This window comes from Mobula birostris, chromosome X (assembly GCF_030028105.1).
Source record: "Mobula birostris isolate sMobBir1 chromosome X, sMobBir1.hap1, whole genome shotgun sequence".
Taxonomy (NCBI): Eukaryota; Metazoa; Chordata; class Chondrichthyes; order Myliobatiformes; family Myliobatidae; genus Mobula; species Mobula birostris.
The window spans coordinates 73,923,386-73,937,405 of NC_092402.1; the positions used below are offsets into that span (position 1 = coordinate 73,923,386).

Here is a 14,020-nt window from a genome sequence, read left to right on the forward strand (position 1 = left end):
GAGCAACAGGTCAACGGCAGATGCCATCTCTCTGGCCCTACATTCCTCCTTAGAACACCTGGAGAATAAAGACGCATACGTAAGGCTGCTTTTCATTGACTACAGCTTTGCCTTTAATACCATCGTTCCAACTAAACTGATTCCTAAGCTCCAGAACCTGGGCCTTAGCACTCAGATCTGCAGTTGGATCTTCAACTTCCTCACAGACAGAACCCAGGCTGTAAAAATAGGGGACAAGCTCTCCTCTACAATCACTCTGAGCACCGGTGCCCCACAAGGCTGTGTACTCAGCCCCCTGCTGTACTCACTGTACACCCATGATTGTGTAGCCAAGTTTCCATCAAACTCAATATACAAGTTTGCTGATGACACAACAATTGTAGGCCGTATCTCGGGTAATGATGAGTTTGAGTACAGAGAGGAAATTAAGAACCTGGTGGCATGGTGCAAAGACAGTAACCTATCCCTCAACATCAGCAAGATGAAGGAATTGGTTATTGACTTCAGAAGGAGTAGCAGACCGCACGACCCAACTTACATCGGTGGTGCGCAAGTGGAACAGGTCAAAAGCTTTAAGTTCCTCGGGGTCAATATACAAATGACCTGACTTGGTCCAACCAAGCAGAGTCCACTGCCAAGAAGGCCCACCAGCGTCTTTACTTCCTGAGAAAACTAAAGAAATTTGGCCTGTCCCCTAAAACCCTCACTAATTTTTATAGATGCACTGTAGAAAGCATTCTTCTAGGGTGCATCACAACCTGGTATGGAAGTTGTCCTGTCCAAGACCGGAAGAAGCTGCAGAAGATCGTGAACACGGCGCAGCACATCACACAAACCAATCTTCTATCCCTGGACTCACTTTACACTGCACGCTGTCGGAGCAGTGCTGCCAGGATAATCAAGGACACGACCCACCCAGCTGACAGACTTTCATCCCTCTTCCCTCCGGGAGAAGGCTCAGGAGCTTGAAGACTTGTACAGCCGGATCTGGGAACAGCTTCTTTCCAACTGTGATAAGACTGCTGAACGGATCCTGACCTGGATCTGGGCCGTACCCTCCAAATATCCGGACCTGCCTCTCGGTTTTTTTGTACTACCTTACTTCCCATTTTTCTATTTTCTATTTATGATTTATAATTTTAATTTTTAATATTTACTAATTTTTACTATTTTTACTATTTTTAATATTTAATATTTGTAATCCAGGGAGTGTGAAGTGCAGAACCAAATATCGCTGTGATGATTGTACGTTCTAGTACCAATTGTTTGGCAACTATAAAGTATGAATAATGACTGGGCCCACTCCCCTAAATGAATTAATAAAAATAAGTGGTCAAAACTGGTAAGATTTTCCAGAAATATTCATAATCGGCTCTGACAGTTTTCGTATTTTTGTATTGCTTGTTCTGCTTATTGAAGGTGACCCTAATGCTTTTGTTGCTATTGCGTGGTGTGTAAGTGGGCAGCGTGAGTGGTTCCGGTACCTGTGTGTTTAGGGAGGGGGAGAGCCTTTAAAGCTGGAGAGCTTTAGTTAATGTGTACATGACACATCTGAGAAGAAGAGGTGTTTTAAAGCCTTTCAACAGGCACAATCTATCTCACTCAAGCTTTTACTCTCCCATCTGTTGTTTTCCACAAAAAAGATCAAACTCTTAATTAGGAACATTTCCACTACAAACACCTCTGTGTCTGTAACCACAGCTCCCAGCTGATTGATGTGGCCCAGTCTGGCTCTGAAGTATTTGCTGAAGGAGAGCAGGAGAAGCAGCGTGAAAAGCAAACATTCATTCCCCACAAACCTGAAGCTGACGGGGCAAGAGAGTACTCGGAGGAGGGAGTTTTCATGTTATCGCAGTCAGCCTGCAGTAGTTAACGAGACATAAGAGACTGCAGAGCTGGAATCTTGAGAAACAAACAATCTGCTGGAGGAACTCAGGAGCACCATCTGCAGGGGGAAGGAATTGTCACTGTTACAGGTCAAAGTCCTGCATCACAACTGGTGTCCAGGAGTCATGGGAAGTTGGGTGTTTTTCATGGAGGTTAGAGGACATCCTTGGATCTTTTCCTCTGAACTGTGTCTGACACGATTCCAGCCAGGAAGTGCTCAGTTAAATCTTCACTCACAACATGCTGGAGGAACTCAGCAGGTCGGGCAGCATCCGTGGAAATGATGAGTTGACATTTCGGGCCGGAACCCTTCGTCAGGACTGTAGGGGGAAGGGGCAGAGGCCCTATAAAGAAGGTGGGGGGAGGGTAGGAAGGAGAAGGCTGGTAGGTTCCAGGTGAAAAACCAGTAAGGGGAAAGATAAAGGGGTGGGGGAGGGAGGCAGGGAGGGGATAGGCAGGAAAGGTGAAGAAGGAATAGGGGAAAACACAATGGGTAATAGAAGGAGGTGGAACCGTGAGGGAGGTGGTAGGCAGCTGGGGGAGGGGGCAGAGTGACATAGGGATAAGGGAAGGAATTACTGGAAGCTGGAGAGTTCTATGTTCATACCAAGGGGCTGTATCTTCAGACTGAAGTAAACTGAAAACTAGAACTCTCAATTTAATTCAAGGATTAGTTGTCACTCAAGTGACATTCAAAAGCACCAAGCGTTGAATTTCTAGGCCAGTATTTTAAACGCAATGGGTTACCTTTCTTCAGCATTGTGGATTCGTGGCAATCTCACACCCACACACCACCCGCCTCACTCAAGTGCTGGCTTAGATCAGCACAATAGAATTGGAACTGGTTTATTATTGTTATATGTATGGAGAAACAGGGTAAAGTTTTTCTTGCATACTGTTCCTACAGTACACAGTGCACAGAGGTAGAACAAGGTAAAGCAATAACAGAATGCAGAAGTAAGGTGACACAGTTACAGAGAAACTGCATTGCAAGATTACAACAATTTGGAGCAACAAACACCCTACTGGAGGAACTGAGTGGGTCAACAGCATGTGTGCGAGGAAAGGAACTGTCGTTGTTTCGGGTTGGAACCCTGAATCAGGACTGGGAGTGGAGAGGATAGACAGCCAGTGGAGAGAGAGGTGAGTGAGGCAGAACCACCAAAGAGGGGTGAAAAATGACAGGTGGATTGAGCCAGTTAGGGCAGGAGAGGAGTGGAGCTGGGAGATAGAGGCAGGTGGATGATAGGTGGAGGAGGACAAAAAGAGGCAGCTCGAGGGGAGATGGACCAGGGAGATGTAAAGCAAATTATCCCTTCAAAATACTGGAAGGGGAGGAGATGGTATGTTTGCTGGTGATACCTTGTTGGCACTAACTGTAAAGTACAATTTTAAAATGAGCAGGATGGTGCATGAGCCGAAGTTTGACACCGTTTCACCAATTATAGCTTCCATTGTACATCGGTTAAAGCGACGAGGGTGATTGAAACATCAAGGCGAGTGTGGAAGTTTGGAGGTCATTTGGGTGTTCGAGAGGATTCCAAGAGCCAAAGGCAGCTTGTACGAACCTCATAGCGGACAGGCTGCAAGCCAAAGTTTGGCTCCATTACAACGATTATACCTTCAATTGGTCGCCAGTTAAAGTGACAAGAGAGATTGAAGTGTCAAAGCAAGTGCGGAGGGTGAGCACTGACTGCCTGTCTTATAATCACTCTGCTATGCTACCAGGGTGGGGAGAGTCTGCCATTGCAGAGAGCATTGCCCAGGGTTTTTCTGCGTTTTGGATGTGGTCTTGGACTACACAATCTTTTTTTTCAGTCTTATAGATTTTATATTGTGTTTTTTTCGCTTGATCTTCTCAGCTTTCTTTGTGTGGGAGGAGAGATTTGGGGATCGTTGTGCCTGATCCGTTTTGTTTGTTTTTTGTGCGTTAGGAGGGATTTGTGGGGGCTTGATGTGCCAGTTCTGTTTTTCTTTTTTTTAAATGATGAGGTGGGGATTTGGGGGTTGATAATAGTGCTGTCTTTCTTTTCTTTTGTGGTTTCATGGCTACTGGGAGAATTAAAGAATTCCAGAGTTGCATACTTTGATAATAAAATGAACCTGTGAACCTTTAATAGTCCTCCAATTTTCTGATACCACTTCTAAAGACCGAGATGACTGAAACATTGAGTGAAAGCTTCCACGTTTTCCTCTCTTGCTGTCTTTAGCTCCCTAGGAAACTTTTCATCCAGGTCTGGTGACTTATCCCCTTTTAATGATGATAAAACAATTGATCATGCTTTTACGAGCTTATCTTATCTAATGTTTCACATTCATCCTCCTTGAATACAGCTTTCATGTCACATTCCTCTTTTGCAAGGTATTCATTGAGAATCTTACTTCGCTACCTCACAGAGGATATACACTTTCCTTGGTCATCTTCTTGCTCTTCGTGTACTTAAAAAGCATTGTTCAATTTTCTCGTGTTTCTAAGCTGTCTGGCTCACATTAGCTTCCTCTTGTGTTTTATCCTTACCTCTCTTCATCTTGAAACCCAGCAGCTTGTAAATTTTTTCACAGAAATATATTTACCTTGAGGCCTTCCAATCTCCTTCTGCAGAGCCTCTCATTGCTACAAGACTGATTTATGTTCAAGTAGCCATCTTCATATTTGTTAAATGACTTTATTGCATTGTAAATTTTGCCCTAACTCTTCTCCACTGTTTCATCTTCCCCTTCTTAACATAACTACAGTACCTAAACTCCTTAAATCTAAATACAGAATTGCTCCCTCCTTCCTCTTTTTTTGGTTTACTTCCACAGTTAGGAAACTTTTGAAAGTAATTTACTGGCAGCTTCACCAGGGCAGCTTCCTTGTTAATGTCAGGGTAAACTCAATCCCCACTGTCATGGAGTGTTGCTCATATACCAAAATACAAAGCTCAGACTGCACTCCTTGCACCTGTGGTGAGCAGGACACGGTAAGTATGCTGAGATTGTCACGTGACACCGGATATGCAGTCCACCAGCCTGCTATACCTTTACTTATTAGATCAACTGACCAACCAGAAATGGAATGGAATCTCTATGAACACAGTCTCTGTGAACTCTTCCCCCACCCCCCATCACTAAAATCTCATGTTGTGCCCTGCAGAAGCAAGGTTCCAATGCTTCTAGCAAAAATCTCTCTATATTTATCCTGTATTTATGCCAGCTGAAATCCCACAGACCGAGTCAGCCTCAGATGACAGTAATTACCTGGTAACTACTTCTTACTGGCCACTTAATTAACTGTGCAAATGACAACTGCTTGCTTACCAATGATTAACAATGTGTATCTGAAAGTTAATCTTGAAGTTATGCTAAATACCAAATATTAAGTGCTAAATTAATTAGCTTTAAAAAGAAATCAACCCCTAAAACCCTTGAAATATTCTTTCTCCAGAGTTTCTTATTTTATAGAAGCAGTGGAACTAGACTTTGCATTACTTACTGACAAGACACTGAAATTGAATTGGAATTGATTTGTTATTGTCACATGTAACGAGATTCCGTGAAAAGCTTGTCTTGTCTACTGTTCGTACGGATCAATTCATTACCCAGTGCGTTGAGGTAGTACAAGATAAAATAATAACAATGCAGAATAAAGTGTAACAGCTAAGAAACAGCAGTGCAGGCAAACAATAAGATGCAAGATCATAAAGAGGTAGATTGGGATGTCAAAAGTTCATTGTATTGTGTTAGAGAACCATTCAATTGTCCTATCTCACATGCAAAGTGGCAATTTGGGACCAAACTGGAATCACAGAAGCTTGGTCGGCAGCTGCGGCAGGGCTTGAATGCCATCACCCCCTACAGAGTAAAACCAAGCAAAATATGTGACCACAAGATTTTGCTTCTAGATGAGCTCAATGCCTTTGATGCTTGCTTTGACTGACAAAACATGGAGACACTTACAGAAACTCCCACAGCCCACAATGACCCTGTGATTTCAGTCCCTGATGCCAGTGTGAGAGCACCCTTCAGGAGGGTGAATCCACAAAAAGCATCCGGGCCAGACAGGGTCGGCCGAGTACTGAAGACTTGTGCTGATCAACTGACTGGAGCGTTCACTGAGATCCTTAACCTGCCACTTCAGCAGTCTGAGGTATTCACCTACTTCAAGCAGACTTCGATTATACTGGTGCCCAAGAAGAATGTGGTAATCTGCCTCAATGATTATTGTCCAATAGCATTTACATCCATTGTGAGAAGTTGGTGATGAAACATAACATCTCCTGCCTGAGAAGCGACTTGGGTCCACTCCAATTTTCCTACCAGAGCAACAGGTCAACAGCCGATGCCATCTCATTGGCTCTTCACTGAATACTGGAACAGTGAAGATGAATACATCAGGATGCCCTTTATTGACTACAGCTCAGCATTCAATACTATCATCCCCTCAAAACTAATCAACAAACTCCAAGGTCTCAATGCCCCCCTTGTGCAACTGGATCCTCAATTTTCTCACTTGCAGCCCCCAGTCAGTTCAGATTGGCAACAGCATCTCCTCCACAATCTCCATCAGCATAGGCGCACCACAAGGCTACTCGCTTCACACTTGTGACTGTGAGGCTAAGCACAGCTCCAATGCCATATCTAAGTTTGCTGACAACACCCCTGTCACTGGCTGAAACAAAGGTGGTGACAAATCAGCATATAGGAGGGAGATTGAAAATCTGGCTTAGTGGTGTCACAACAACCTCTCGCTCAATGTCAACAAAACCAAAGAGCTACAGGAGGAGGAAACCAGAGGACCATGAGCCAGTCCTCATCAGAGGATCAGAGGTGGAGAGGGTCAGCAACTTTAAATTCCTTGGTGTTATCATTTCAGAGTATCTGCCCTGGGTCCAGCACATAAGTACCATTGCAAATAAAACACAGCACTGAACTGTTCCCATCACCCATGGACTCACTTTCCAGGGCTCTTCAAAGTTCAAAGTTCAATCTAAATTTATTATTAAAGTAAATATATGTCACCATATACAACCCTGAGATTCATTTTCTTGCGGTATTCACGGTAAGCATAATGAAGTACAATAGAATCAATGAAAAACCAAACACTACAGATGGACGGACAACCAAACTGCAAAAGACAACAAACTGGGCAAATACAAGAAGAAAGAGAAAAACAAAAGAAATAATAATAATAATAAATACTGTAAGCGATACATATCAGGAACATGAGATAATAAGCAAGAAAATTTACTCACAATTCAGTTTTACTCTTGAATATGGTCAATGATTGTCCCTATAACTCTTTGGGGTTGAGGACTCTTGACATCACCATAGCCTTAGTATTTTATTGTATTTTCTTAGTAAATGTAACATATATACTGCATCAACCATCAGCCATCAGGCTCTTGAACCAGAGGGGATAACATCACTTTTTCCATTACTCAACTGTTCCCACAACCTATGGACTCACTTTCAAGGACCCTTCATCTCATGTTGTATATGGTGATAATAAATTTCTTTTGAAGTTCTTTAATTTTGAACTATAACAGCAGGATAGAAACTGTTTTTGAGCCGAGTGGTATGTACTTTCAGATTTGTATCTTCTTTCTAACGGGAGAGGAGAGAAGAGAGAAGAGAAAGTTCAGGCTGGTTGGGGCTAATTTATTGAGGCCTTGGTGAGCTCTCTTGGCTGTGGTGTCTACTTGGTCTGACCTGGACAGGCTGTTGGTGATATTCACTCTAAACTCTCTCAACCTCTGCACCGTTAATGTTGGTAGGAGCATGTCCACCGCCTCACTTCCTTAAGTCAATGAGCAGCTTGTTTGCTTTGCTGACAGTGAGTCCAAAATCCCATAGGAAACCAGTGGTCGGGAAGAGGAAGGTTTTCTTTCATCTAGCTGAACGGAAGAAGTCACTGAGCAATTCATTTGGAGATCACAATGTTCATGGCTACAATGGCAGAAAAGCTTTAATGACCTCAGCAAACTTTTCAAGATAACAATAGTTCTCACCACTTCATCCAGTTCCAGCCTTTTAATTCTAACAATGCTTTCTTTTCCACTTGCCTTCATTGTCCTCAGTTTATTGTGCAATGGTTCCTACGTTACTCTGAAAACCACACTGACCTGAGCTGACCTGGCCTGGCCTGCCAACATCCACAGCTGTATTGCATGTTGGTGAGGCATCATCTGGAACACCATGTACAGCTTTGGTCCCCTGATCTAAGGTGAATTGGGTGTGAGATCAGGAAGGGGAAGGGAGGACGAAAGAGGACTAGAGGAGGGGAGGAGTGGACAGAGATGGCGATACCAAATAAGTGCAGTGGAGAAGTGGAGGGGAGTGACGGTGGGAGAAAGGAAAGGGTGAGAAGAAGAAAAGGGAGAGGGGACATCAGAGACTACAAACCCCTGAATCTGGAGCAACAATCTACCAGTGGAACTTGGCTGGTCAAATAAGGTCTGTGGCGGAGGCGGGGGTGAAGGAGCAGTCCACATTTGGTATATCAGGACTTCAAGAAAAAAAGAGGGATGAACAGAAGGAATAAAGAGGAGGGAGGATGAAGGGAGGGCAAGGAAGTGAGAGAAGAGCGAATGAGATCTAGAGAGGGTAAAGTGAAGAGGGAGGGGTTGTAGAGGAGGAAAGGGATGTAAGGGGTCGAAAAGAGAGAACGGGAGGAGATAAGGGTGGAAAAAATGATAGCTGGGAAAGAAAGTGGTAGGAGGAGAGAGAGAGGAGCGTGTTGAGGTAGGAGGGAGAACGGTGCGATTAAAAGGGCAATTAACCGGTGATAAGAGGATCGTGGGCATTGGAGAATGACTGTGGCGGAGGTGTGCTTGTAACCGTTTACTCCACAAGTGAATCAGGGGGCAGCATACTCGGCCACGTCCAGCAACACCCCAATCCAAACCCACAAACAGTGTTTATCTCCCTGCCTTTAATTTAAGCCACCCCCCTAGTTAACGCAGGCAGGAATGTGACGGGCCTCCAGAGGAAGCCGGAACGTAAGACGAAGTGTTAAAACTGCAACAAGCAGGTGCCAGTAATCAGATCACTTCACTTCCCCTCCCCGCGGGGCAGTCACCAGCTGAGCCCCAGGTAAAACACAGATTGGGGCCGGGAGTGTTGAACGTCCAGTTCGAGATAGAGTGCTGTTTGTTTGAAACACCTTAGCGAGTCCCACACGTTACAGCGAGGCTGCAGTCCACATCCCGAGGCTCGTGTTCGCTGACACTCCTCTCTTTATATCTCCCGGCTCCGGGCACACTTTTGCTCCAGGGGATGCTCTCTCCGACCCGGGCAGTGCTGCTGATCTGCGTCTGCACGGTCTCGGTGAGTACACTCTGGGGCTCAATGAAGGGCGGGGCGCTCTGTGTAATGTACTATGCACTCTGGTTTAATAGACTTTTCAGACCTTCAGTCAGTTTGTATTCGCAGAGAATGCTTGCAACTTCGTTTAGAAATTGGATATTTTCTTCAAATTAGTATTATTTTAAACCCATCCGTTCTCCTTTTACCAACCTGCAGAAATTAGCAGGTCAGTCGGAAAGGGGCACAGCCTCCGCTGGCTCACGGTTCCTTCCACAACCTCAGCAGGAATTTGCTGGATCTACCTCCCGTAGACGATCCGTAAACCGAAGAAAATATTTCACGACCACTGTTTGGTTGCAAGGGTTAATTGGTTAATTTTAAGGAAGGTCGGAAAAGAATCAGGTTGGAGAGACTTAGCGGGGGAGCGACAGAGGAGGATGTATTTTTGCAGGACCTTGCAAGAGCTCGGCTCAGGGCTGCTTCAGTCCAGCGCCGCACATTGAACCGACACCCCTGGCACTGGGAACGCACAACCAAGTTACAGGCAGCAAGATCTCATGAATCAGTTCCTGACAAATACTGTTATCGCACCCAGGAAAATCTCCACGCTCTGCATCTCAGTATTCCCGCGGGCCGTTTGATGGTCAGCTGGGAGACAAACAACGCATCAGCTTGGTATCTAACCCATGTGACAGCACATCTTAGAGTGAACCCTCCAAGATGCCAGCCCGGGTATTCCCCACGACAGGTGAAGACTCCATGAAGACAGACAACGGGGTGTACACTAAGAGACAGACAGACAGGGTGTGCTCTAACTGATAGCCCCGTGTAGAGTGACAGACAGGTGGCAGGGTGTACAGGCAGACAGCAGTGAGTCCAGTGACAGACAGGAGGTAGGGTGTACAGACAGACATAGCAGGCTGTACATTGACAAACAGGTGGAAGGGTGTGCCACCTGACAGAGAGGCGGCAGGGTGTACAGTGACAGGCAGCAAGGTGTGCAGGCAGACACAGGTGGCAGGGTGTGCAGTGACAGACAGGTGGAAGGGAGTGCTGCCAGACAGACAGGTGATAGTGTAACCAGTGACAGGCAGGTGGCAGGCTGTACATTGACAGGCAGCATGGTGTACAGTGACAGACAGGCAGCAGGGTGTGCAGACAGACAGGCGGCAGTGAGTCCAGAGACAGACAGGTAGCAGGATGTACAGTTACAGACAGGTGGCAGGGTGTAGAGTGACAGGCAGGCGGCAGGCTGTACATTGACAGACAGGTGGCTGGGTGTGCAGACAGACACACAGGTGGCAGGGTGTACAATGACAGACAGGTAGCAGGGTAAGCAGGCAGACAGACAAGTGGCAGTGAGTCCAGTGACAGACAGGCGGCAGGGTGTGCAGACAAGCAGTTGGGTGGGCAACAGACAGGCGATGGGGTGTTCAGTGACAGGCAGGCGGTAGGGTGTGCAGACAGATGGCGAGGCAGTAATGTGCCCAGTGACAGAGAGGCAGCAAGGTGTGCTGTGACTGACTGGCAGCAGGGTGTACAGCAGCACACAGGTGGCAGGATGTGCAGAGAGACAAAATGTGCACTAACAGACAGACAGTATGTGATCTAACAGATAGCCCAGTGTCCAGTGACAGGCAGGCGGCAGGGTGTATGGTGACAGACAGGCAGCAAAGTGTACAGACAGACAGACTGCAGTGTGTGCATTGACAGATGGGGGCATGGAGTGCAGAAAGACAGGCAGGCTGCAGGGTGACTGTGACCGAGAGGCAGCAAGGGTCTGCAGGCAGACAAGCAGTAGGGTGTGCATACTGGCAGCTGACAGGGTGTCCAGTGACAGGCAGGTGACAGGGTGTGCAGACAGACGGCAGGGAGTGCCGACAGAAAGACAGGCGATAGGTTGTGCGGACAAACAGGCAGCAGGATGTGCAATGACAGACAGGTGGTAGGGTGTGCAGACAGACAGGCAGCTAAGTGCGCCGACAGACAGGTGACAGGGTGTGCAAACAGACAGGCAGTTAAGTGCGCCGACACAGGCGACAGGGTGTGCAGACAGACAGGCGGCAGGCTGTACAGTGGCAGAAAGGCAGCACTGTGCAGACATACGGACAGGCAGCAGGGTGTGCAGTGGCAGACAGACGACACCGTGCAGACATACAGACAGGCGGCAGGGAGTCCGGTGACATACAAATAGCAGGGTGTACAGACAAAATGAAAACAGTGTGTGGAAAGACAGCAGTGTTTACAGACAGAAAGCAGTATGTTTAGTCATAGACAAATAACATGGTGTGCAGTGATAGACACAGCAAAGTATGCAGACAGATAGTCAACCTGCAGGGTGTAGAGACTGATAGACAGTAGGATGTGCAGTGACAGACAAACTGCAGGAGTGCAGCCAGAGAAAGAACGGGGTGTGCAGTGACGGACTGAGAGCAAGGAGTGCGGGATATGTGCAGGCTTGAAAAAGTGTGATGGGCAGTGGGCAGCCAGATGGATCAATCGGGGTATACGTGCAATGATAGATTGGAAGCAGGCAGATAGGTGATAAATAAACAAAATATTAATTTCTCAGATTGGAATGTGCTGTGTACCTATTGAAAAGATCTGCTAACTTTGATCAAATTCAAAAATATGCTCCAGAACAGCCCCTTTGTAGCAGTTATGCTGTTGCATATGAGCCTGTCTTTGAAATGGGGATAATCCATGATAGATTCATCAAGCCAACAATAGTCATTGTAACTGTTTCCAATCAACTATCTGAGGCAATGAGAATTTACATTAAAAAGCTGGTAGTTGTGAACAAACCTAGGACAAGTCATGTCAAAAAGCACTCCAGATGTTCCATACGTACTCTTATTCTGGCACAAACAGGCAATATTAACAATCTATTGTTGCATTGCGGCACTCTTTGAGGTGTACAACATCAGCAGGTGTCCTGTTTGAGATTAGCAGGAATGCTGTTTGTTTGGAATGGGAATGGGCTGTAAACTATTTGGGATTAGCAGAGAGTATTAGCCAATGTCCTTTCTTGAATTAGTGGAGAGACAATGGGATTAGCTGGCATAGTGTATCGAGTTAACTATTGTAGATTTGTCATTGTTTAGCATACAATTAGCTGGGGTAACATTGGGATTAATACTGTGTGAGCATTGTTTTTCGTTAATCTGCATTATGAGAGAACCCTATATACAATGGGATTAGTCAATATAGTATATGGGATGAGTATGTTAGTAGGTGCTATCATTACAGGTACTAGATGAGATTACCCAATATTGTGCATGTGATTAGCCACTGCACTGTGTGGCATTACTGGAAGTATTTTTTTTGGGATTGAAGACTATATGGGATTACCCAGAGTACTGAATGGGATAGCTAGAGAATATTTATATCCTCTGTTCCATTGTGGTCACAATAACACTGAATAAGAAGGCACATACTGTTCAAATCCAAGCTTATTGTCATTCATCCGTACAGATATATATAGCCAAATGAAACAGCATTCCTCCAGACAAAGGTGCACAACTCAGTGCATGTAACTCGCACACACAACACAAAGTAATATTACCACAAATAAATTCACAAATAATAAGGGACATTTACAATACAAGTTAAAAAGTAAACAGTGTAACACCACTGGTCTTTATGCATGAGTGGACCTGGGTGGTGGCAGGGAGTTCAGTAGTCTTACAGCCTGGGGGAAGAAGCTATGTCCCATCCTAACAGTTCTTGTCCTAGTGCTAGGGTACCTCCTGCCTGATGATTGTTGGACAGATGGGAGGGATCATTTACAATGCTAAGGGCCCTGCGTACACAGTGCTCCTGAGAAATAACTGATGGGTAGAAGAGAGACTCCGATGATCCTCTCAGTAATTCTCAGAATGCTTTGTAGAGACTTGTGGTCAGATGCCTTGCAATCTTACACAGATGGTGATGCAGCTGGTCAGGATACTTTTGAAGGTGCTGCTGTAAAAATTGGTTAGAATGAGGGGCAGGGGGAGCCTCACTTGCCCCAATCTCCTCAGGAAATCGAGACAATGCTGTGCTTTCTTGACCAAAGAGATGCTGTTAAGGGCCCAGGTGAAACCATCCATTATGTGCACTCCCAGAAACTTGGAGCTCCTAACTTTCTCCATTGATGAGCCATGCAGTAAGGAGAGGTCAGCCTGCATCTTCTTACAGTCCACAGTTATCTCTTTGATTTTGTCCACGTTGAGACTCAAGTTGTTGTGCTCAGATCATTCTACCTCCTCTCTGTACACCGTCACATCATCAGTGTGGTGTAGAATATGGAATGGACTGTACCAATCAAAATTGAAGAAATCATCTCAATGCAGAGAAGGAAGTGTTTTTCAGTTTTCTATAAAATCTCATTCCTCTTCCTATCGTATTTCACCAACCATCAAAAATACAGTACATGTCATGGAAATCACTTAACAAATATCCTCAAATTCTTTAAAGATGTTCTATTCATGTCAGTAGTTTTACTAAAAGCTGTATCCTTCAAATAGCACTTCTGTTCCCATTCTCTTTGAAGAACAGACTTTATCAGCCATTATCATCCTGAACAATGTCTAATGGATACTTCTGCAAAATTTATTTCACTAGCAGTTAAAGTTGCACTTTGATCACTAAGACTGAAGTCGTAATTGTTCCTTATCTTTTACCTAAACACTTTTGGTCAAAGATGATGAGCTTCCCTTTATAGAACATCAAAGTCCTCTCCTACCCCTTTAAATGCTTCCTTCAAGGTATAAAGATGTTTACCTGTAACTCTTGAAGTATAGGTTTTTTAAAAAAAATTTATTCACTCATCCATTCATTCACAGAGTGTAGACATCATTGGAAA

General features: G+C 45.2%; 1 protein-coding gene across 1 annotated transcript in view; it reads left to right on the forward strand.

Moving 5' to 3' along the window:
- Positions 1-8,916: 8,916 nt before the first annotated feature.
- The window catches only part of LOC140191531 (vasoactive intestinal polypeptide receptor-like), a 121,403-nt gene continuing 116,299 nt past the window's right edge, over positions 8,917-14,020 (forward strand). Inside the window, exon 1 of the mRNA XM_072248979.1 lies at positions 8,917-9,195. Within this exon, the coding sequence (XP_072105080.1) occupies positions 9,145-9,195 (51 nt within the window). The 5' untranslated portion in view covers positions 8,917-9,144. The remainder of the gene's footprint in view (positions 9,196-14,020) is intronic.